A 25,269-nucleotide genomic window follows, 5' to 3' on the forward strand; every position below is an offset into this window, starting at 1 on the left:
AAAGACTAGCAGAATTGACTACATAAAAATTGAAAACTTCTAGGAAATAAGAAATAATGTTACCAAAAAAAAAAAAAAAAAAAAGCTGAAAGACAAATGACCAGGAGTAACTATGTATCATGTGTATCTGACAAAGAATCAATAACCTTAATATATAAAGAGCTCCCATAACTCAATAGGAAAAGACAAAACATGCGATGAGAAGGTGACAGGAGAGTGTGGAAAAGCAGAGGCAGGGAACAGCACAGGGCAGTCAAGGGCTGGGCTCAAGTTGACATTCTCATCAGGGCTCCCTGTCTGTCAGGAGCTAATCAAGGCCCCGCTTAAATGCTTCTCCCACACTCGGTGGCTGCCGACAGATTTCAATTAAGATGCCAGGAGTGGCAGAGTCACCAATGCTGCTCCAAGCGGGTGGGTGGTGCTGCAGGAACAGGGTCCCCACCTGGCCAACCTCTCCCTATCTTTATACACCCACCTGGGTGTGGGGGACGGGACTCCCCATCTGGAAGCTTCTCTCCCCTGACCCCTATCCTGCCCTGCTTTCATTCACTCAGTTCAGAGTATGGTTCAGAGCTTGGATGGACTCCAGCGCGTGAACCCTGCTCAGGCTTCCCCGACCCCAACTCGTGCGCGTGCACACACACACACACACACACACACACACACACACATACACACCAGCATATGACTTGGGTCACTTGCCACCTCTCTGAGCCTCAGTATCTTCATCCCTAAAAGGAGAGGACACAGCAGTTCCATCCCCCTTGGGTGGGCATGCGGTGTCAGGGCTGATGTATATAAAATGGGCTGAGCGCACGCAGGAGTGCGGTACGTAGGGGCTGAGGTCACGAGGTCCATCTTGGGGTGTCTGGCCTTTCCTGTGGCCGGTGCTCGCCTGGCACTGGGGACACAGTGGAGGTCAGGGCAGAGAGGGTCCTGACCCTCTCATGGACTCCAGGTGGGAGGGAGATAAGACATTAAGCAAATGACAGTGCAAAGCAGGTGCCTCTGTGCACAGGGGAGTGGGCACGCATCTGGATCCCGCCCCTGGGACCCACCTTCTCCTGGGTTACCTGGGACCCTCCTGACCCCCACCTGGAGCCCAGACCTTGGCACCCGGTGCCCCCTGGTTAGTGCTCCCGGCCATCCACATGCCTCCACCTTGCTCTCCCCTCCTCCCCTCCTGCCTGGCTGGGGAAGATTCCCGAAATCCATGCCCAAGAAAGCTGAAGGGGGACAGGTATGCCGTGAGGTGTTCAAGGTCATTCAAACAATGCTCGGGGTGGGGGGCACGTGGCTCCAATGACGTGTTTATTTTATGTTAAAAATATAAATGGGAGATGACTGCTAAAGGGGCACAGGGTTTCTTTTGGGGGTGGAGAAAATGTTCTGGAATTAGATAGTGGTAACGGTTGCACAATTCTGTGAATATACTAAAAACCAGTGGGACTTCTCTGGCAGTCGAGTGGTTAAGACTCCGCGCTTCCAATGCAGGGGGTGCGGGTTTCATCCCTAGTTGCGGAACTAAGATCCCACATGCCGCACAGCGTGGCCAAAAGAGAAAAAAAATAATGATAATAAAAACCACTGAATTGTGCCCTTTAAAATAGTGAATTATATTTCAAACAAACCAAAAAAAACCCAAACCTGACCTCAGGCCACAGCTTCCTCCCAAATATACACATGACCTCTGACCTGCGATGTTTATGGATGTTATTCTTTAGAATGAAATTATGTGAGATATTTACATTTTAAAATACTGAGTGAATTTAAAGATAAATAGTAAGTAAATAATAGTGATAATAATAATATTAACATAAGCTCATTGAGCCCTTACTTTGTGCCAGGTAAGGAATACGTGCCAGCCCCGGGACCGTAGGCGCTGTGGCCGGGAGCACCGACTGGCCGCTCTATTGGGAGATGCGCCCTCGGTGTCCAGAGCACAGCATCGGGCAGTGCTGACCCCCCAAGCGCAGGGCAGCACTGGGGTCGTCCTGGCCCTCCAGCACCTGGAACAGTGCCCTTGCACTGGCCACAGCTGCCTGACCCAGGACAGTGACCAGGTCTCAGGGTGTCCCCGGCAGGAAAAGCACACATCTCTGTGGGACACCCCCCCACCCCCAGCGAGAGCCTTTGGTTTCGTGCTCGTGGAGCTCCTTCACACTGGACGCACTGATCCCCTCTGCACGTAGCACCAGGGAGACCCGGACGGCATTCACGTGAGGACGGGGCTCAGATGTGACAGGGTGTGGTGCACAGGGAGAGGGCAGGCCACCCCGCGGGCCGGGCATCAGGAGTCTCACCTAGCCAGTGCTCGCCCGTGAGCTTGCCGAAGCCATCCCGGTACGCCTCCCAGCCTCTGAAGAAGTTCACGGAGCCGTCCTCCCTGCGCTGAAACACCTGCGAAGCGAGGAGGAGGATGGAGAGCTAGCTCCAACCTTCCCAGGACCCCACGTGCGTCCCCCTGCCCCACACTCTCCCTTCGCCTGCCTGCTTGGAGACAGCAGGGGCTGGGTCTCCATTTCCCTCAGCAGCTCCCACCGGGCCCCGGAGCAGAGCAGGGACTCGGGAGTCTCGTGGTGGCCCGAGCGGGGACTGACCGAGTGCCCCCAGGCCCTGAAACGTCCCCTCCAGAAGGAACTGGGGTGGGCTGGGGTGCAGTGGAGGAAGCCTGGCTTCCAGGCCCACCTCTGCCGCCTCACTGTGGGACCCTGGACAGGTCCCATCCCTGCTGGGGCTTCAGTTTCCTCACTGGTCAAATAATAAGGGGGTGAGCAAGGGTCCCTATATCTTTTCCCAGGTCAAAACAAAACTGAACAAAACCCCATTCTCAAGTTTTTAAAACCCGATCACACACACACACACACACACACACACACACACACACACACACGCACACTCAGGCCTGGCCGCCAGAGCTCTGTCTCTCGATACGCCCCTGCTGCAGTCACGCACTTCACATCCCCCCGTATAAAGAGCCTGGGCAGGGGATGAATGGGGGCTTGGGAAAGCAGAGTCCCGGCCACCTCTCAGGGGAGGACCAGGAGTCCACAGCCAGCGGGGGTGTGACTCGGGTACTGACAAGCAGTCCAGCTGCCTCTGTTCTTCATTTTAATAACATTCTTGATTTGGGAGTCGGGAATCCCATCGGTTAAATTGCTTTGAAATAAGTACCACGCTGGTCCAGGCCAGAGCTGCCTTGAGTCTGTACAAGATCCGCTGACAATCCTGTTCCCAGCTCGCCCCCCCGCCCCCCAACTCTTTCTGTCTAACAAGCCTTTTTCTTGCTCATTTGCAGAGGGAGGCAGCGTCCGCCCCCAGCACCCCCATCCGCGCCCATGTCGGAGGTGTTAGAGATCTGGCTGCGGCACCAGCGAGCCGCCCGTTTCATCCCTAAGCGGCCTGATTTCAGCCGCCCGGAGCTGCGTCTGCCCGCAGCTTCGCCTGTGTCTGCGGGGACCTATCTGTCACAGCGCTTGGGCAGCTCTGACCTCAGGTGGTAGGAGGGAGGCGACGCCTTTTTTTCTTGTTCCGCTACCTGCAACCTGGCCTAGCCCTGACATGTGAAAGCCCTCAGAAGGGACGGCGCGGAAGGAAATTCGATCAGGCTCAGAGATCTGAGAGCCCGCGGAGAGTGGTATTGATGGCTGCAGATCGGGACCCTGAGCACGCGCCCCTTGAAAGGCCTGATCCTGGCAGAAGCTCAGATGCTCCCCCGAGAAGGCATCGGACAGCGGAGCCTGTTTCTGCAGGAGGAGGCGGGGGAGAGGGGGGCTGGAGGGGCCGGGGAGAGGGGATGGGGGGGCAGTGGTTACAAACCTGGGCTCTAGAGCTCGGGCTCTGCCCCTTACAGCACCGGCCAGTTACCCCACCTCTCTGAGCCTCAGTTTCCACATCGTAAGATGGGGACCCCGGCGGCACCTCCCCCATCGGTGACCCACCGAGAGTAAGCTCGGGGCCCGGCACACCGTAGATGCTCAATCCACACCAGCCAAGGAGACCCACAGCCTCGGGATGCAGGCCGGCCAGGGCCACCCCTCCTCCCCCTCCCTCGGCCCCTGCCCCAGGCCACACCCAGCCCCTCCTTCCAGACTTGGGCCCTTCTCCTCCCGAGCCTCCTGTCCCAGGGCACGTCCCCAAGCCTCGTTCATTCGCTCAAATGTTCCACTGAGCATCTCCATGTCAGGAGCAAGGTGGGGAGACCGAGTCAGGGCCCTCGGGGCAGAGGAACACGGGGAGAGGCCTGGCTCAGGGGACCTCCACCCAGGCAGGAAGTAGGACTGGTCTGACAGTGGCGTGTGGCCAGCGGGGCCGGCATCTGGGAAGGAATCCAGGGTGGCCCTGAGGAAGCGCCAGGTCCTGGGCCCCGCATTTCCCAAGGTGTGGTCTGGGAAAACCATTCCTCCCTCCGCAGCCCCGCGGCCCGGGCCACGCTCTCCTCGCCCACTGATCAGCCCACCTCCCGGGACCTCAACGAGGAATAAATTACCGAGTGGCTGGTAGTAGTATTGCCATCGTTATTGTTGTTCCTGTTCCCGCTATTATGAAGTAGAAGTGGGGTTACCACGCTTCCAGGCACGGGCAGGACCCCAACCCCAGAAATGGGGACGGACGGGCAGAGCGGCCAAGACCGGCTGGGGTTGAGAGCTGACCACAACAGATGCTCGGGGTAAGTCTTCCCTGCCCAGCAACACGCGTGTCCTTACCCCAACCCTGGGAGGCTGGTTCTGTGTCCCCTGACCCCCCCTCCTTGTTACAGGCGACAGAAGCTCGGAAACTGGCCAGAAGTCAGGTGGCCGTGAGTGGACAGTCTGACCCACACCTCACCCCTCAGCCTGAGGCCAGGCTGGACACCCGGAGGCCAATGTCCTACCCCCCACATCCACGCTCTCATTTGTCACTGGCCAGGGCTTCCCAAGCCTGCCCCCTTGCCTCCTTGCCAGGCCTCTCAAGCCAAGAGCTGACCTCTAAGCCACCATCCTCGGCCCCTCTTTCCCTCTGCCCTCCGGGGCTGGGCGCCAGTAACAGGCAGGGCCCCTGCTGGGGCTCGGTCTGGGTGCATGATCAGAGGGGATGAGTGCACGTTCAAGGCCACCTGGGCCTCCCTGCCTTTCTCCTCCACCTGGGAAAGCATCTGCAATCGGCTGGGAGTGGCAGACATCCCGACGAGATGGCTCGAATCCGCACCAGCTCAGAGGCCACAGCACCGTTTGCTAACGCGGGCGCTTTACCCTGAGTGGTAACGAAGCATGAACCACCCCTTGAAGACACATCCACGCCGCGGCTCTGCAGAAGTGGCTTTTAGACTTTTGGACCGTGATCCAGGGAAATGCAGTTTACATCATGACACATACACTCACAGCTGTTTGTATCTGAAACAAAAGCTTCCCGAAAGGATGTTTGCCTTTAAGATGAAGAGGCACTAATATTTTCTATCCTGTTCTATTCTATTCCACTCTATTCGATTAAAAAAATAACGTTGATCACAACCCATTAAATTGACTTCTCCACCTGCCAACGGAGCACAACCGCAGTCTGACGTTGCCGGCCTTTGCCATGCGCTGCCCCGATTCCTTGGTTCAAACGCTGAGTGACTGAGCACGCTGGGCACTGGCTGGGATCTCAGACTCGAAACCCTGGCCTTGCCCTCGAGCCGACCACAGTGCATCGTGGCCAGCAGAAGCGTGTTCCAAGTGAGCACAGGACACAGGTCATCCACGGGTCCTGCAAGGCTCCCAGGAGTACGTTTCCTCTGATTCAGAGGCTCAGAGTGAACTGCAGCTGTGGCTTCAGATTTCTGGAAACCAGCTGGACTTCAGGGGACGCCGGATGGCAGGATGTCACCAAGAGAGAAAGCCTTCAGTTACAGAGCAAGGATCAGCCAGACAAGAAGATGAGAAGAGGGAACGAGCGAAGGATTGATCCCCCTCCTCCACCCCGCCCACAGAACAGGGGTCCCCACTTAGGCAAAAAGTGGGGGAAAGGCAGGGAAACAAACTAACAATTTTAGGGCTAAAACATTCATCAGTCTGGCTCCTGGGGCCTTCTCCCTAGGGTTCCGGCTGCAAAGTGATTGATGTAGAAATGCTTCCGCGGCCTCTTGGGCAGGTGCCACGAGTGGGAAGACAGACGGGGTGCGTTTTCTTGGTGCGGATTCTCAGAAGCCAGCAGCCTGCTGCCCGGCGTCTTCCAAGTGCCGCTTAGCGAGGCTCTGCCAGGGGCGCGCTGGGCCCACACGGTCCTGCAGATGGTGCCTGGCGGTTTCAAAGGAAGGCGCGGCCGCACTTGGGGCGGCAGGAGGGAGGGGGAGCGGCAGAGCGGCTGACTCTCCCGTGTGTGTCAGACGGGGCTCCCGGGGCCTGTCTCGTGCTCTGCAGGTCTGGTCTCCGCCGGGGCCCCTTCCTCAGACGGGCCCTGTCCGACCTGCTGCTTGTTTGCCATGCGGCCCAGAGTGTGGAGTCTTCCCGAGTGTCGGGGCCCGGCTCTGTGGTCACCCCAGTGCCTTCAAGGACAGTCACCGCCCTCCCTGCCACAGCCCGGGAGGGAACGGTTCGTGCTCTCATTTTTCAGATGAGAAGACTAAGGTTTGGAGAGGTGGGGCGACCTCTGCAGAATGGGGGTGCCTCAAGGTGGGGGCCCACTGAGACCAGAAGAGGAGAGACGACTGAGGGCAGCCGAGGGATACCCCATGGCTGAGCGGGTGGACATTGCTCCCCTACACCCATGAGCCCCCGTGGCCCTTATCATAGCTGAGCCAGACCGGCTCCAAAAAATGCCCTGGGCTGGCACTCAGGAGACTCAAGTTCTAGCCAGACTCCAGCCAACAGGCAGTATGACCATCTAAGTCTTGGCTTCTCTCCTCTGCAAAATGACAGGTTTGCTGCTCCAGACCCCGTATGGTGTGCCTGGACTCATGGGGGACTCTGGCCCTCAGAAAGTTCACAGCCTCAGGAGAGATGGATGCACAAGCCAGCAGTCTCAGGGCAGAGCAGCCCCCATCCTGGCATGTTCTTTTGATCCTGGTGCTTCCGTTTCCTCATCTGTAAAATGGGAATTATAAAAGCTCCAACCCACAAGGATAAATGTGCTGGTTGACACAGGGCATGCCATAAGGGTAACAATTGTTGTTACATTTGTTGGGAGCTCAGAGGGGGATGAGCCACCTGCTGGGGTGGTTGGGAGGGTGGTCCTAGAGGGCTTCCTGGAGGAGGAGATGCTCAGCTGAACTGCAGATTGAACAGGGTCTTGGCAGGTGGTCAGAGGAGCTGAGGCGCAAGAGATAGAGGCAGGGTGGGTCCAAACGCTACGAGATGGGGAGGCTGTGTCTCTGCCGCCTGAGAAGGGTCCCCACGAGGCAGCATCTGAGATTTTCCCTCAACTCTGATGAAGCTGCTGCAGAAACCAATTACAGGCAGAATCGTGTTGGTTGTGCAGCTGCGGCGTCCACCAGCTTCCCAGGCCTCCCGAGCAGGCGATTCCATGAGGAGGGGTGGCGGGCTGTGGCAGAGGCGGATTCTTGTCTCTAAAGAGCAAAGAACTTGGACAGGCGAGCAAATGCAGCCCTTCAAAGGCGGCCCCTGGGGAGACTCTGCCCGCCTTCCCGGGAGACAGTCACACCTCAAATCCTTTCTGGACACCTCTGGGTAGCACTCCCACCCCAGCCCCGCTGCCTGGGCCTGCGGCAAGAGCACACTTTCTGGGCTAAGGCCGAGCTGAGTTTAAATCCCGGCTCTGCCTCTCCTGGGCTGTGTGACCTCGTACAAGTCACGGACCTTTCTGAGCCTTAGTTTCCCTCTCTGTAAAACGGCCCCACCAGCAACGCCTTGGTGACCCCTGCAGGATCACGGCAAAGATGCAATGAAGAAAAAGGTGTACGTTCGGTGGGGGTGTGGGGGACGGAGCACAGTAGGTCTAACTTCCCTCCCCTTCAGAACCAGCTGCCAAGCCCAGAAGGAAGTGGGCCCACTCCTTGTTTTTGACTGCAAATGGTACCCCTGGGCCTGGCTCCCTGCCACGTTTCCCAGGCTTGGCAGTCGGTGCCTGCCAGCTCCTGGCAAACACTGCTCAGAGCTGCCATTTATCAGATGCTGAGGCACCGGGCCGAGCTCCACGTGCATCACCCCATCTACGTTCAAAGTTTGAGAAATCCAAACTGCTCTGGACAGAGGCAGGTTTTCTCCGACCTAATGGGTCAAGGACCAGAGGGGTGTTGTCACCAGTCGCCGTGGTCATGTTAGCGTGTGCAGGGCTCCGAGGACTCCCCAGAGCAGTTCGGAGCCCGACAACAGCCTGGGGCACTGATGTCACAGCAGGTCCTCCTGCCACCACAGCCTGTGGGACACAGGGAGGAGACAGCACCCCCTGGTGGACGCCCAAGTCCTGCTACCCGGCCTCCCCAGTGCATCCCGAAGCATCCTGGCTGGGGCTGGGGAGCTTTTCATCTCTCCGGAGCCTGATCCCCCTGCTGGGCTGGGCTCTGCTCAGGTGGCGGCTTCTTTGATGAGAGAAGGATTTTCCTCCCACCTGGGGAGCTCAGGTAGGGCGGGAACAGGGCACGGTGGGAGGGAAGGGTTTCTCTCGCAGTGGAGCCAATTGGAGGCCTATCTGAGCCGGCCGATCCCGCGAGGCAGTAAAATGCCTGGCAGAGAACGCAGGTCCGGGCCACTCGGCTCATGGCGCTGGGGAAAGCTGGCTTTGCTGTGGATCTGCATGGGGGCGCAGAGCAGAATCAATCCTATCGCAGGTCCCGGCGGTAGGAGATGCTGAACTGGACCCGATTTCTGTGACCCCGGCTGGTGATTATGCAAAGATGAGGGCTTGGCAATCAGGCCCAGTTGGCCGCACAGCAGAGGCGGATCTTGGTTGGGGACAAGGCTGTGCCTCGGGGGCCGAGGGGCAGGACAGCAGGGGACCCAGTCTGCTGATGCCGAGCTGGACCCTCCTTCCAACCATAAAACACACATGGGGCCCTGGGCATGGTCACCCTGTTCCCTAGGCTCTGAAACGTGGCCACGTGACATACAAGGGCCACCCCACTGGCTGGACGAGGAAGGGGATGCCCCAAGAGGGAATGTGATCTTTCCAGTCTCACAGGGCCGGGGAGATGAACTGGAAATGGCTGCTTCGTCCCGTGCATCACCTTCCAAATGAGGAAATTTGGCCTCTGTTTTTACGAATCTTCTTCCCCTTTAAAAACACTGCTTGACTGTAAGATCCTGCAGGGTGGAGCCAGATTCCTCTGTTGGCAGGGAATCCCCAAGGCTCACATGGACCCCTGCTGTCCCTTCCCCCTTCCCCTGCTCCTTCCCTACAGGTGAGCACCCTGTGGAGGATTCTGACTGTTCCCATCATGAAGAGCACTACATTAACCCATTTAACAGATGAGAAAAGTGAGGCTCCGAAAGGTGAAGTTACACTGCCAGAAGATGCCAACAGTCACCTGTCTGGCAAGTATTTAGGCAGCACAGATGGTGTGCAAGAACCGTGCGGACCCCTGAGCTACAGTGGCCACCAGATGACAAGTCGCTGCCCTGTGGAGTGCAAGCCTGCCTGGGACATACATGGGCAACACCTGGGCAGTGATTGCTTAGCTGCACCTGTGACAGGTCCAAAAAGGGAGCATGAGGGGTAGACCCAGGAGGCCTACCAAAGGACCTGGCGACCAAGCTGGGCCCCTTGCCCAGGGTCACAGGTCAGCAGGGGCCGGCCTTTCCTTCCTGCCTTCCCCCTTCTTTTCTGGGGCAGGGGTGGGGTTGGGTGTATGTCTTAGGTTCAGGAGTGGCCTTGCTGATCAGCGTGACCCTCTGTGGCCTGGGTCACTGGGGTCGTTGGTGAGTGTAGAGAGGGGCTGGGGCTCAGCCAGGGCCAGTGGCCACATCAGCGGAAAGGCCACCTTGAGGCCTGTGTCCATCTGTCCCCGACCTCATTCCCACATGGCGACTCCCACGCCCTCAGCAAGGGTTCAGGGCCCGAGGAACTCACGCGCCCCCTCCACCCCTCAGCCCCATGTTTCTGGGTCACTCCCTCCGTGGGGAAATTCTGAGGGCGGCAGGAGCCCACTCTGCCCCCCAGGTAAAAGCCCGATTCCTATTGCACCTGCAGAAGCCACTCGACCCAGGCCCTGCCTGCCTCTCCACCTGGCCCTGGCCCCACGAGCGCCATACACCAGCAGAACAGAGCCACCGCGGTCCCAGAACAAGCCCTGCCACCTTCCTGCTGACCCCGCACGTGTTCCCTTTGCCTGGAACACCGTTCTTGCCTCACCCCACCAGAGCTCCAAACTCCCAGTGCAGAAGCTTCTCTGGTAACCCCAGGTGGCGTGAGGGGCTCCACAGCCCTCACACAAGTCAGCTGATTGGCCCAGCTCCCCGCCAAGCCAGCAGCTTGCTGCGGAATCTTCTGGCCTGTGGTTGGCATCCTGTGGTTGAGTCCATGAATTGACAGGTGACACCATGTGACAGTCAGTTCCACGGACTTGCGTGAGGCTGGGCTGCTTATTTGCTGGGTGGCCTTGAACAAATCTCTTGCCCTCTCTGAGGCTGCCCTGCTGGCCTCCAGGGGTTGGAGGAGGGCTGGCACAGTGCCAGGCAGGGCCGTGGTATATAAACTGTAAAGTGTCCCTAAGGGGGCGGCGATGTTGAGCCGCATCCTCGCCCAGGCCCGGCCGGCTTTCTGGGAAGCAGGCTCCGGTTGACGTGTCCGGCCCCAGGCGTCCTGTCCGCCGGTGCTGGCACTTGAGGCCTGGCAGTTCGGACATGGGGCCTAATGAGGATGGATGGTATCGGGGTCCAGAAAGGCGGCGGCCAGCTCCCTCCCAAACAATTGAGTTTCCGAGCGATTCCGTGTGGCAGGGAGGTAAGCCTGACAGACGCCCAGAGGTATCCGGGACAAGATTGCCTTTGACGGAAGCCCAAATGGATATTAACGTCTATCGGCCTCGCAAGCACTTCTCAGCTGAGAATGGCCTTTCTCCCAGGCCAGCTGATGCAGATGTCTTAGAGGGAGGGCTGAGCAGGCCGGCTCTAATCGCCCGCAAAGCCCGGGCCCGAGGAATTACCCGCCTCCCGGCCCCAATCCTGATTGACTTCCCAGGAGATTGGCTTCAAGTCCACTGGAGTGGAAGATGCATGGCCCAGGCCGGCGTCTTGGTGTTTCATTTAGCCTGTCCTAACCCTTAACTCTGATTTCTGGGCTCTGGCTGGTGCATTGGAGTTGTTCTGCCCGCCGAGGGGTTCCCAGACGCAAAGGCCATAACTCAGATGTTCCGAGTTAGGAAAACAAAAGCGCTTTTAGGCCCAGAATGTGAATCCAGTACATTTAAACTGTCTCCTCTGGAGCTTGAAGAGAGGTTTAGAGGTATGTCTGTCTCGGGGTCCTCGGAGGATTCTCAGCTGCTCTCCCACCAGCTCCTAACAGCAGGCTCTACCCCCCGAGAGCATTTGCTTGCCCCCTGCCCACGCACCTCACTCGGGCCTCCCCGTCTCGCCTCCTGCTTGGATGGTTAACCACGTCGCCCTCACCCTTGCGTGCCACCATGCAGCCCCCAGGCATTTTTGCTTTGTGGCTCCGTTCCCCCCGCGAAGGCAGAGTTGAGCAATTGCGACAGAGACCGTGGGAGTCCAGTGGGCCGACCCTGCTCTAGAAGGGGCTTCCCAGCTGGCAGATCTGGAGACCCCTAGGTCTTCAAGCCAAGGCCTCTGCCCCGCCACTCCACCCCTTTCTCCTGGCACTGGGGAGGTCTCAGGGCCACCTACAGCTGTCTCAACCCTGCCTTTCCATTGCTCCCACTTCCCTCCCAGGCAGGAACCAGAAGGTGCAAGGAAATCACGACGGCTCCTTGCCAGGAGACCACCAGGGTCTCTGCCCGCAGCAGCTGTGCTCCCCCTTTTATCTCCTGCACACGCACCATTTACCGAATAACTGAAAAAGTCAGCCCTTGAACTCACATTAGCAACGGTTCATTCCAGGACCCAACCCTAGCACCCCCGGCACAACTGCTCGGGGAGGGGGTGGAGGCTCCAGCCTCAGGGAGTGGAAGGCGGCTCTGTGGTCAGACCCCCACCCGAATGGACCCCCAAGGGTCAGCACATGACCTCTACTCGCCCCGTGCAAGCTTCTCTGAACATGGAGATCTCTGGTGAGGTTATGGGCAGGTCTGCGTGGCCAGGAGCACCCAGGCAGGGCCAGGCCAAGGGTGGAAGTCTGGGTGAGAAGCCTCTCAGAGCGCCCCGGGTTCACGTGCACAGCCCCCTGGGTCACCCCAGGGCCCGCCCTGACCATCTGCGGGGCCCAAAGGAAGCGGGGCCTGGCCGAGCTGGGCACACAGCCCAGGAGACTCACCGTCCAGCCACCACCGTCAGTGCGCATGTCACAGTAGACCTGGAAGCCGGCGGGGTCGTGTGTGGGGAAGACAGAGTAAACGCCGTCCTCTTGCTGTCCACTCAGGAGGACGTCCAGACAGTCGCGTGGCCGAGAGCCTGAGACAGGGAAGGCCGTCAGGGCGCTGGGCCTGGCACCCGTGTCCCCCCACCACGGCCGCCCGCGCCGTCCCCAGGTCTCTCTGTCTTGTCCGGCCATCCGGCAATGTCAAGTGGGCTCCAGAGCACTGGCCTTGGGGTCAGACCGTGGTTCTGCCTCTCCCTGGGTGAATCTGGTGAGTGAGCACCCTCTCTGAGCCTCACTTTCCTCATCTGGAAAATGGGTACAATGAGCTCCGCCTCATCAGGCTGGGAGAGGGGTCAACAGGAGGGTGTGGGTAGGGCGCTCAGTGCTGCCCAGCAGCAGGAAGTCCTCAGCAAACAGCAGCAGTGTTTCCTTGTTAGTGGGGCAGGTGGGGGACAATGTGGGGACGAACCTGGGTACCCAGGTCACCCAAGGAAGGCAGCCCCCACCCCACTCACCATTGGCGCAGCCTCGGGGCCGCGATCCCCTGGCAGGCGCCCTCTGAAGGTCAGCCTTGACGTGGGGCCGCCCCAGCCCTCGGTCCCTCTGCAAGGCGTCCAGGACGTCACTGACGGAGTTCACTAGGTGAGCCATGTGGCCTTGGCTCTCGGAGAGAAGCTGTGGAGCACAGGGTTCGGTGGCGCTCTGGGAGGGCGGAGCACAGCAGTGGGTGGAGCTCTGGCTGGGTGGAGCGCCGGGGTGGGTGGAGCTCCGGGGAGGTGGAGCACAGGGGTTGGTGGAGCTCTGGGTGGGTGGAGCACCGGGGCGGGTGGAGTGCCAGGGTGGCAGGGGCTCTGGTGGGCACACAGCCGTCCCAAAGGTGGAGGTGGGCTCCTGGTGGGATGGCAGCCCCTGCCCTACTCTGGCCCCCATCCAAGGCTGTCTCAGCCCCAGTGCTCAGAGGGCAGGGGCTCAGGTGGGAGGAGACAGAGTGGCTTCAGCAGACACCTGTGCCCCCGCTGCCCCCAGGCCCTGTTCTTCATCCATTTCTGTGCCTTCAGCCCAAGTGAGCTGACTAAAGGAGGCCCTGATGTTCAAAACCCCAACTCACCCACTGGCCAGTTACACAGCTGCGGGTGAGTGATTAGCCAAGCCTCAAAACGGGGCTAACCTGGCCTCCCTGGCCCAAGTGCTATGGGGACCGGTGACAACGTGGGGAGTACCCAGCACAGCGTGGGGCCCACCGCAGGCACTCAGTACTCAGTACCTGGGTGCCCACCTCACTGCAAGGCACCTTCCAGGTTACAAAACACCTTCACCCACCGTCTCTTCTGACCCCCCAGCGAGACTGTGAAGGCAGGGGTGACGGGTCTGCACTGGACAGGTGGGGCCCTGGGGACTGCACTCCCACCCATGCCCCATGGCTTTGACTTTCCAGGGCCCTCTGGTGTCCACCCCTTCACCTGCCCCCCACAGTGTTGCCAGGAAGGAGGGCTTGAGGTGTCATCCGCTTGTTACAAATGGGGAAACTGAGGCCCAGAAGGAGCGGTCCCCCGGGCTGCCTGGCAGGAAAGGAACGCTATGGGACCATGAGGAGGGGAGACAGGGTCACGGGCAGACTGCAGCCAGCGAGCGTGGAAGCATGCTGGGTCTTTACACACTGAATCTGTCACTTGCCAGATAATAATAGCTCGTTCGAAGAAGGAAAACAGAAATATACAGTGCCGGCAGTTTACAAAATATGATTCTCGACTTGTCTGGAAGCAGAGGCCCTGCAAAGCTTTTAGTTGCCCTGTCAGTTTCTCCTCTACTGAGCAGATGATTCAGTGGGGCTGAGGCCTTGGGGAGAGGCTCTGAGACGGGCGGAGGGAGCATCGGGGCAGGGTGGTGGGTTTCTCCCTGGGCTCTATTGCAGGGTCCAGTAGACAGGCCCTGTTGGGGGAGCCCTGCAGAGGGATGCAGGCCGCCCCAGGGAGCAGGGGCAGGGGGCCACCCTGCAGGGTGTGGGCAGCAAAGATCACCGGGTGCATTGGTTAAGTTGAATCAGTACTGCCCATCCTTCTGTGACAATGCAGACACGCTCGAGAAACTCAGGCACGGCTGGCTCTTGCTAACGGGCAAGGAAGACCTCAGTTTAAACCAGCAAATGATTAAAGTTGAAAATGTACATACAAACATGCCCCGAATTAATGGGGAAAGTCAGTCCCTGCTCGCTGAGCCGCACAGATGCATTAAAGAGGAATTGGCAGCTTTTAGAGGCAATGAAATCGGAGTTGCTGCTTCCGGCACTTCTCAGTTGTTTGAGTTTAAACAAAGCACTTCGCCCCGCCGAGCCTCAGTCGGTCACTCCGTAGAATGGGGTAATGATCCCCACCTCCTAGGGCTATTGTGCTGCACAGTGCTTATTAACACCCCGTGTGGACCCAAAAAAAGATTTTCAGTGGCGGTCCCCCATGGGCTGAAACTTCAGTTTACAAACAATTTCCACCATCATAATAAAAGAGGTGCTGATGTGCAGACAGCCCCTCTCACGTGCCATACGCCAGCCGAGCCCTGTACAGCCACGAGCTCCAGCATCCTATCAGGTATGGACTGTGCTATCCCTGTGTTACAGGTGAGGAGGCCCAGCCCAGGGAAGGCACCTGACATGCCCAAGGTCCCACAGCTGGTACCTGGTGGAGCCTTCACTGTGCTTCACTGGCAGCCCCGCCCCCGCCTCCCCCAACTCCTGCCCAGACCCCGAGGCGCAGAGCCCACCCTTACCTGGATGAAGCGGCCCTGCTCGCTCTGCAGGGCACTGAGCCCCTGGCCCAGCGTGCTGTGCCCCTTCCGCAGCCCCACGCACTCCGCCTGCAGCTCCGAGGCCCGGGTCAGCAGCCGGGGGAGCTGGTCAGCCAAGGTGTCCAGCAGCTCCCGCTCCTGTTCCCCCGCCAGCCGCGGCTCAGGCTGGCGCTGGCTCAGCGCCTGCAGCATGGAGGCCTGGGCGCCCTCCAGGCGGGCGAAGCCGTCGGCGAGGTCAGGGCAGCGCGGGTCGATGAGGATGTTGAGGCGCGAGCCGTCGGCCCTGTCCACGGTGACCAGGGCGCTGTTGGCACCGGCTGGCCCGGTGCTGACGATGGGCGGGGGCGCCGTGCCCGGCGCATGGGCGTGGTTCAGGAAGAGCACGGCGCCGGTGACGGCCACGGCCAGCAGCACGGCCAGGGACAGCAGCACAGTGCACAGCGCGTAAGTGCAGCTCGGCCGCTGTGGGCCAGCCCGAGGCACGTGGACACAGAGACAGAGGGACAGACGGGAGAAAGAGGGGGCAGCATCAGGGGCAGGCCGGGGCCTCCAGCTCTGCCCGGTGAGGAGGGCCCAGGCAGCCCTAGGACGGGGCCTCTGGCCTTTGTGAGGCCGGGACGAGGCTCAGAGGGTCCCTTTCTTGGGGATGGGGGAAGGGAGTCACACGGAGATGAGAAACAGAGTCCCAGAGGGGAGACAGAGAGAGGAACACACCAAAGGTAGCAAGATGGAGAGAGCGAAAGTTGTAGGGAGACAAAGATGGAGAGGATGACAAGAGAAACAGACGCAGAGCTGGGGAGACCGATGGAGAGAGAGGCACCTTTCCCTCGCTGCCCCTGCCCTGGCCCATGTGGCCTGCCTGGGGTAGGCACATCTCCCCACGTGGAGCCCTCCTGGGTCTGGTAAGGGCGGGAGGTGGAGACTCCCACTCTGCAGCCAGACGGGCTGGACTCAGGTCCCCAAGCTGTCATTTCCTGCGGGGTGACCTTGGGTGAGGGACTTCATCCCCCTGAGCCTTGTTGTCCTCATCTGTAAAATGGGGGCAATAATGACATGCCCACCCCATATGCCGGTGCCCGCTGTGCAAACTCAGGGAGAGAGCTGTAACGGTGACAGCAGCGATGCTACAAATCATCGCGCTGTCTCAGCGGAATGAGCGCCTTGGGGTCATGGGCGCCCGTCACTGAAGGTCCCTTTCAACCCAGAGCACCCACATCCCGAGTCCTGAGGCCGTTGCAGGCGCACAAGGCTGCCACGAGTCCCCAGGCAGAGGGTGGCCACCTGAGCATCTCCCCTCCCCCTTTCCTCTCCTTCCTCCTCCTCCCCCCCACCTCTTCACAAAGCACCCCCTCCACCCCCCAGACCCAGTAGGGACTAAGAACAAAGGAAGCTGGAACCCAATGCAGCTTGTAATTAAAGGAGGCACCATGATGTATAGCAAATCCAGACTCGCTGGACCGAATCACGCCTGGCCCAAAGGGAGCTTGCAAAGCCATCACTGAGCATTTGACACACGGGGAAACTGAGGCCCAGAGAGGGCCAGGGGCTTGCCCACAGTCACACAGCAGATTAGAAGCAGAGCTCAGACTGGACCCTCAGCCTCCTGCCTCCTCCCAGGGCCAGGCATCTCCTCCCACTGAATTTCCCCACATTTTCAACTTTCTGAATCCGAGACGCATCTTTGAATGGGTTAGTATATTAAAGCACTTGGAGCCGTGCCTGTCATGCTGTGTTTATGCAATAAATATTAGCGGCTTTTATTATCTCATGATCAATGTGCACAGAGCATCTGGAGGTGTTGGGTTTTTTATTTTCCACCCGAAGTGCTATTTCTGTGTCATTGATGCTAGGATGTACCTTCCCTGTTTTATTTTTTTCCCTTCATATTTTAACATCTCTGACGTTTGGGGGGAATCTTACAATTGTAATTGACAACTTTCCTTTCTTTCTTGGTGATATATAAAATAGCCTCTTACATCCTGTGTTTTACTATGAGACTATATGGTAGAGCAAACAGCTTCTTTTCCATAAATTCAAATTCTACAAGTAACTCCTGAATCTCCTACTTGGCACCAGAGGAGGATGAGGGCAGGGGTCTGTGTTGTTGGCAAGATGAGGGAGAGGATTCCTTAGCCTGGCGCTACAGTGATGGGATTCAACACTCCACCCCTCCCCTCTCCACCCCTGCCCAGGCCCCGGGGGCACATCCATCCTGGGCTCCCCACACCTACGGGATTTACTCCAGCCAGACCCTAAGGTGTCAGCTCCCCTCCGTCAGCTCTGCACAGGCTGCTCCCTCAGCCCGAGGCATCCACTTCCTCTGCTTCTCTTCCACCAGCCTAAACTTGATCTCTTCCTTCAGGGCTCAGCTGGATGTCACCTCTTCCAGGAAGCCTTCCTGGACTGTTTCCTCAGCCCTTCTCCCGGTATGGGTGGGGCTCTCCCTCTGTGTTCCCACAGCCCTCTCTCCCCCCACGGTGGCATTTACCAATACAGTCATCACCTTTGACTTCATTCATTCACTCAAACACCCGTTCACTATTCCTCAGTGTCCCCCCCATGAGTCAGGCTCCAAGCCAGTCCCTGAGGAGGACAATCAGGGAAAATCATCCCAGCCCTGCCCTGAGGGAACTCATGTCCCGTGAACTATGATTCTTACCCTCTTTCGGGGCACGGATCCCCTTGGGAATTTGGGAATTTGATGAAAGCTGTGGATACAAGGAAATCTGGGACTTGGGGCCTGCAATGCCCATGTCCAGGAAACCTGCCCTGGACCATGAGCCCCTCCACCCCACAAAAGGCACAGAGCGGCTGGTTGTTGGCTTGATGGAGGGACAAGCAGATGGACTAGGTCATTTCTCCGTGGTTGGCTTGGGGAGGAAGCAAAGGCCCTGGGACCTACGGTGCTTGGCAGGGTAGAGGCCATGACCTCCACGCTGAGCCCTGTGCCCACCTGGGATGGCCTGGTAGAGAATGAAGGCCACCTCCAGGCCGCCCCATCCCTGTCACTGCGGGTCAACACGTTCCACACGGGGCAGGCACTGCCTTATCACCGCTAATCCTTGAGTGCGTACTGTGTTCCTGCCACTGAAACCTCCAACACCCCCCTGCTGTGGTTGGATTCATTTTGCAGATGGGAAAACTGAGACTCAGAGAGAGAAGACCCTTGCCCAAGGTCACACGGGAGGCAAGCGGTAGAGCCAGCATTTGAACCCAGGCCCGGGTGACTCTGGAATCGCCCATCTGTGCCGAGGCTGCTTGCTGAGCCATCTGACCCCATTCCTGCCTCTGCCAGAAGTGTGACTGGGGTCTGAGAGACAAACCCTGTGTCAGCAAGTAAGTCCCTGTCAGGCCCCTCCCAGAGTCCTCTGGGAGACACCTTGCCCGGAGCAGCTCTGAGCGACGTCCTCCACTGAAGAGCATTAAGGTCCCCAGCTGGCGAGGCAGAGTGGCCAGCCTCGTCCCTCCTGTGTCCCAGGACCCCAGCCCTCTCGGCATCCGCTTCCACCCAGGCCCTTGGTCCCTGGCGGGAAGACAGAGGGCGCAAAGGAGGGGAGGGGCTGGAGAAGGCTACAAGGTGTCCCCTGAGGGGCAGGGGGACGACGAGCCTGGAGATGAAACAGGCCACTCAGCAGAGGAGAATTAGTCTTCAGAGATCACCTTAAACATGAAGTGCTGTTCGCTTTTATAGGCTGCCGCTTACGTGCCTTGCAAAGAAATCTGCCCGAGATGATAAGGGGGGGCTTCGGGCATGAGCAGCCCAGCAGAGCGTGCGGGGGTCTGGCGCTTACTCATCAGCCCTTGGCTGGGGGGGGGGGGTGGTGCCCACACCCCTGGGATCTGCGGGAGGCGGGAGGAGGCACACAGGGCCCCCGCCTCTCAGGGCCAAGGTGCCTGGAGATGGGGAAGGTATCCCAGGTGGTGGGCCTCAGAGGAACCAGGGTCTGAGACCCACTGCTGGCATTAAACACCTGTGTGAGCTCCCGGCTGGAGGGATGTGGCTTCGTCCCCTGTGTGACCCCCAGTGCCAGCCTACGGTCCAAGGCTGCCCGGGAAGTCCCAGCCAAGGGGAGGACAAATGGGCTCGTGCCAGGGGAGGTGGGGGGCAGGAAGCCCCAGAGCTGCCTCGGTTGAGGGGTGGCGTCCATCCCAGCTGCCTCCTCTGAGTCCCCAGCCTCCAGAGGTGGCCACGGGATCGGGCGGAGGACAGGAGAGCTCTGGAGGAAGGGGCTCACGGCCACCGTGCTCCACCCAGCCCGCACCCCCTTTTCTTCCTTGTTTTTTAAGGGAGCTGGGTCGTGGTCCCCTGGGTAGGCTGAGACTACACTCCTTGTACCAAAGTGGGAAGAAGAAAGTCTCCCCCCCTGGGGGAGGCCAGGCAAGGCTGCTCCCAGCCCCCCATCTCCTAGGCACACCCCGGCCACCGGCAGCACAGCTGTTCATCGTGGCAGAAACACGCTGTGTGGCTTTGGATTGGGAAAACCAAGGGGGCCGTGGTGCGTGCTCTGGGCCCAGCAGGGACTCAGAGCTGCACGTGGGCTCACGGATCGTGCAGGGGGCGGGCAGCCCAGCCCCTGCCCAGCCTAGAGCCCCTGGGGGAGTCTTCCTCGCCTCTCCCCCGGAGCCCACATCTGCTCCCACGGCCAGGCAAATGACTCCTGACCTGGGCTGGACTCCGATCCCCTGACCCTGGCAGAAGGGGGATCCCAGAGACCCCTTGAAATGAGGAGCTGGATGTTCTGCTCAAAATTCTGGGGTCCCAAAGGCGTGGGAAGAGGGCTCGCTGGCTTGTTCTATGCGTCCTGAGGAAGAATGCCCTGTCCTGCCTCTTTTTTTTTTTTTTTTTTTTTTACATAAATTCATTTATTTTTATGTATTTAATTTTGGACCAGGGCTCGAACCCGTGTCCCCTGCCTTGGCAGGCGGATTCCTAACCACTGCACCACCAGGGAAGACCTGTCCTGCCTCTTAATGTGACCTATGCTGAGGGCCATCTGAAGCCTCAGGCCACCGGGAAGGCCCCGGGGCGAGTGGCCAGAGGTGTTCTAGGGGACAAAGAGAAGGGTGTGGGAGCCGCTCACATCCACCCCCTCCCGGAGGCTCCAAGCCCCCCAGGCTCTGTCACTCCCCAGACGGCACTCAGCTCCGGTCCTCAGCTCCGGTCCGTTTCAGATGAGGGAGGGTCTCCAGATGTTTCCTGTGAGGGTCTTGCTCACCCTCCCCACCCTCCACAGCTCCAGGCCTCCAGCCCACGGAGCCCCAAACCAGGCTCGCTCCACCCCAAACCTGAGCCCTCCTGAGATTCCCACCCGGGGTGGCACCAGCCTCACCAGCCGCCCCCGCCAAAACTTCCCCGGGCTCCCCTCCCTCACCCCCCGCACTCAGCCAGCCCCTGGCTCTGTCCACTCCACCTCCTCTAATGCCCTGGTCCCCTCTGTCCCCGTGCCCCCAGCCCTGCCCTGGTCAAAGCCCCGTCATCTGCTTCTACATCACCACAACCATCTCCCCGTTAGCCTCCCTGCCTCCGCCCGGCCCTGCCAACCAATTCCCCACCCGGTGGCCAGGGACGCTCCTGATAGCAAAGAGCCCAGGACACTCGTGCTCAGACCCCTCCAGGGCTGCGGAGGCCCAGGAGTAGGTCCCACCCCACCTCCCCCATACCAGCCTCAGCTACTGCTGCCTTCCTCCAGCCTCCGCCTGGTGGTTCTCTCCACCTGCCTGGCTTCTGTCATTTCCCCCAACACACCTTGGTGTCCCTGGAGCACAGATTTGGCAAATGCTGTTCAGCTTAAGCATCACCTCCCCGGGGAAGTGGTCTCTGCACTCCCACCCCTGGCCTCCCCTGGCCTCCTGGCCTCCCCATCACAGCCACACCACTGGGCTAGCGGGGGAGCTCCATGGGGCAGCCCGTGGCCAGAGGAGGGGCCCAGGAAATAGAAGGAGAAGGAAGGAGTCCTTGACTTGTAGCCCCTGTTCTTCACTTAATTCACCCTCCTTCTCTCTCAACCCAGGCACAGTGACCTCAACCCAAACCCCAAGCAACAAGACAACAGAAGCGTGTATTGTTTTCTTTATAGTGCCCATCGTGGTTTGTAATAATCCCACGATGTGAGTTTGTTCCTCCCATGAGACTCTAAGCTCCCGAGGCACAGGTTCACAGCTACATCTCCTAGATGAGGTAGGGACTCTATAAATAGTCACTGAGTGAATTAAATGCAGCAGGGTTTAGGTTAGACATCAAGAAGAACTTCCCAATGAGAATTTTTTTTTTCCCTTTCTGGAATGTTTTTCAAAGTTTTGAAAATATCAGGAGACATGGCCTGGGATAGTTCAGAGGTCGACCTCCCTGTGGAGTGGCTTGACTCAGGGACTGCTCAGAAAAAAGCCCTCCCCTCCCCGCAACAGGGGGAGAAGGTTAGAGGGTGACTTCCTGCCCCACACTCCAAGACTAGGAGAATCATGTCTATTTCTAGATCCTTTTATCTGAGCAACTCCAAACTCCTGGCAAATATTCCACCGTAATCTCCTGCCCTAAGGCTGTGAGAGCACCTTCGTTCTGCAAGGGGAGAAGGGAAGTTCTAACGAAGTTGGCACCTTGTCCAACGTCACCCAGCAAATGAGGAGCTGAGGCCAGACAGGCCTGGGACAGAGCCGGCCCGAGGCTGTCCCTGAAACAGCAACACTTGGATGCAGGCCCTTCAATGGCAGTGGGTGCTACGCATGACCTGGGACCACGCACTGTGCGCCGGAGCCCTCTCCTTGGGAATCACATAATGTGCCTGAGTGGGCTGAGCCAAGGGCAGCCAGCCTCTCTCCCTGCATCTTCCCAGTAAAGCTCATCGGCCACCCTGGAGGACCCAGGTTCAAGTCCTGGCTGTGGCTCTCTTAGCCTCAGTTTCCTCATCTGTCAAATGGGTTGATCGTTCTGCCGCCAACCTCCCAGGGTGGTTTGACTAAGAAAGGAGAGATCTGCAAATGAACCCAGCTGGCACTCAGAGTGTGGCATTGGCATCTTTTCTGGAGGAAGTGTCCTGTTAAAGAACCTCAGCCAGGCCCTTCTGGAGGGAACTGGGTGGTCAAGTTGCTTTCCCTGGTGGGCAAAGGGGAGATCGGGACACTGACAGCCTGTAAAAAGGGACAGGCTGCTTTGAGAATGACCCTCCTCAAGGGTGCACAGTGCTTTACAGTTTGCAAAGCACACCGGTATTTCACTCGGCCCTCGTTAACAGCCCTTGTGAAGTGAGGAGGAAGCAGGGATTGCTCTTCCCATTTTGCAGATGGTAAAGCCCAGACTCGGGGGGGTGGGTAACTTACCCAGAGTCACGCAGCATGTCAATAGTCAAGATGAAACTATTGGAGAAGCAAAGGAGGAGAGAAGGCCGGGCCCAAGGGAACCAGGGCAGGTGAGGTTCTCTCTTCCAACAGTGGGCACAGGAAAGGCCTTGTCTCGTATCTGAAGCTTCAGGCAAGCCTGGAGCTGGCATAGGACAGCCTGTCTATATGCTGGATCACCAAAGGAGTGGAGTGGGGAAGTGGTGCTTGATATTGGCCCAGGCCTCTAGGACCACAAGCCCTCAGCAGCCTCCAATGCCAAGGGGCAGACAGCTGGGCTCTGGCCTTGTGTCAGCTGGAATATATTTTCCAGGAAGCAGCGGAGGGGCTGGGGCCTGCCCAGGAGGCCTTAAAGCCACATTTCAAATAGATCCCCCAGAAGCCACTTCCCCTTGAGACACATCAGCACTTGCTGGCTGCTCTCCCACAGTTCCTCCTGGCAGGGCTTCATGCAGTTCAATTCAGCAAATATCCCTCAGCTCCCAACCTGAGCTGCATGGAAGGACAGGAGACTGGACTCAGGGGGAGACCCCAGGATGGGGGCCCAGAAGGAGTGCATGTCCACTGGGAGCTCCTGATGGAATAGGGACTCAAGGCTAGGGAACATGGCAGGGAGAGATAAAGGCAGCTGAGCAGCACAAGCTAAATGCTGCTGGGACTTCAAGGCAGAGCCACCAGGCATCAGGGAGGGCTTCCTGGAGGAGGTGGCATCTGAGTAGGTTTTGAAGTATATGTAGGGTTTTCCTGAGTGAAGTGTGTGTGTGTGTGTGTGTGTTTGGGGGAAGATGAGACAGCAAAGGTTTGGAAATGGGCAGTCTGGTGTGGGACCAGAGGCTGGCAAATGACAAGATGATAAGCAACCAGTACCTGTAAGGAAACTAACGGGAAGGGAGAGTGGGCCAGGTTGGAGATGGCTTGAACAAGTCGAGGAGGTAAGACTGCTCTTGGTAAGCTGGGAGAAAGTCAGAGCCCAGCAGGAGAGGACTTTTTGTCTGGGGCTGGCTTGGGTGTGCACCTGATTTAACAGAGGAATAGCCCAGCCCGGGAAGGCATTGGGAGAGGCTTGGGGTCAGACCTGCCTTTGAATCTTTGCTCTCCTGCTAACATGCTGTGTGACTTGGGTGCATGCCTCGACCTCTCTGAGCCACCATCCCCCTGTGACGTGGGCATGTGCATCCCTGCCTAGCCCCCAGGCTGCTGCAGAAAGTGAGATTGTGCAGACGGTTGGGAAAGGGCTTTGCAGAGTGTGGAGGCATGCCACGGCAGTGTCACTCCAGACAGAACGCGCAGGCTGCCGCTCCTGAGAGTGAGGGGCCGCCAAGGCCCGCCCCTGCCACCCCCTTCCTGCCACTGCAAACAAGAACTGTTCCTTCCCCAATGACATCTGTCTGGGAGAAATTTGAAATTTAAAACGGGCAGCTCCATTATTTCCTCTCCTTGCCGAGCGGACTCCTCATCTCGCCTGCCTGCACCAGTCCCTTGGCAGCCCAGCCTGGGGCAGCCTCAGGGCTGCCCCTCCACTCAGCTTCCCATCTCCAGCCCCCTCTCTGGCCAGCCCTGGAGCTCTGCCCTCACCCCCTTCCAGGGCACAGCCCTGGGCACCCTCCACTGCCCCTGAAGAGGCAGCAGGAAGGGTGGAATGAACAGACCTGGAGCCCAAGGGTCCAGGTTCAAATCCCAGCAGAGTTGCATAGCCTCTGGCAGAAGCAACCCTCGCTGAGTCTTACTTTCCTTGTCTTAAAGCTGGAGAACCGCAATATCCAGTGTTCTTACATGAGGCAAATATTTATTGATTCTCTACTGTATGGGGTGGGGGGTAGGCTGGCTAAAGTGTGAGGATTCAGAGGAGATGGGGGTGAGGGGGCATATGCCAGGCGCCTAGCACAGGGGGTTCCCAGGGTGAATACTTAGTAAGTGGTTCAGATGCCCATTGTAGAGGTGAGGAAACGGAGACTCACACTTAAGGGCCGGTGACACTGTAAACTCCATAGGTCCCCTACTGCCTCTGCGCAGATGGGCACCTGAGTCCGTTGTGGAACAACGGGGCTTCTGCAGGGGTGCCGCCCTCATCCGCAGCCCGAACCCCAAGTTCAAGCCTCCTATGGAGGAGGAGGAGAGGAGGGTGCCCGCCCCAACCCGGGCCTGTCGAGCCTCACGGGGGGTACGCCCCAAACTCCCGCCCGGGTGCCCAGCCCCCCGGCCAGAGCGGCCACCGCCTCGCCCACCGCCCCATGTCCCCACGATCCGGGCCGCGCGTACCTGCGGCTTGTCGCGCGGCCGGTCCTCAAGTTGGGAAGCGCCGCCCACGGTCTTCCACCGGTCGTTGACCATCTTCCGGCAGGACTGGCGGGGACGCCGGGCGAGGTGCGCCGCTGCGGAGCGCAAAGGCGCCGACGTGGGCGCGGGCTCGGACGAGGGGCGCGTTCTGCTCGCCGGCTTCCCGCCTCGGTGCCCAGCGCCGGGGCGGCCCGGGCCAGCGGGCGTGCGTGTGCGGGTGTGCGAGTGTGTGTGCCTGCTGGCGTGTGCGCGGGTGTGTGCGGGCGACAGCGGGAGCGGGAGCGCGAGAGCCGCCGGCCGCCAGCCGCCTGCCCACCGCTCGCGCTGCGCGCCGTCCCCGCTCGCGGCTCCCGCGCCTCCCCCTGCGCGCTCCTCTCCCTCTTCCCTCCTCCCTCCTCACTCTTCCCTCCTCCCTTCCTCCTTCTCAATCTCCGTGTCTTTTTTGTCTCGTACTCTCTTTGCCTTTTATTGCTCCTACGGTCTCCCTCTGACACACAC

The 25,269-nt window shown here is 59.1% G+C and overlaps 1 protein-coding gene across 1 annotated transcript in view; it reads right to left on the reverse strand.

Annotated features, from left to right (window-relative positions):
* Positions 1 to 24,825, reverse strand: part of FIBCD1 (fibrinogen C domain containing 1) — a 28,467-nt gene extending 3,642 nt beyond the window's left edge. Inside the window, exons 1-5 of the mRNA XM_059926603.1 lie at positions 24,754 to 24,825; positions 15,145 to 15,624; positions 12,900 to 13,059; positions 12,340 to 12,476; positions 2,304 to 2,400 (exon numbers count right to left, since the gene is read on the reverse strand). Coding sequence (XP_059782586.1) covers positions 2,304 to 2,400; positions 12,340 to 12,476; positions 12,900 to 13,059; positions 15,145 to 15,624; positions 24,754 to 24,825 — 946 coding nt within the window. The remainder of the gene's footprint in view (positions 1 to 2,303; positions 2,401 to 12,339; positions 12,477 to 12,899; positions 13,060 to 15,144; positions 15,625 to 24,753) is intronic.
* Between the last annotated feature and the right edge of the window lie 444 nt (positions 24,826 to 25,269).

This window comes from Balaenoptera ricei, chromosome 6 (assembly GCF_028023285.1).
Source record: "Balaenoptera ricei isolate mBalRic1 chromosome 6, mBalRic1.hap2, whole genome shotgun sequence".
In the NCBI taxonomy this organism is placed as follows: Eukaryota; Metazoa; Chordata; class Mammalia; order Artiodactyla; family Balaenopteridae; genus Balaenoptera; species Balaenoptera ricei.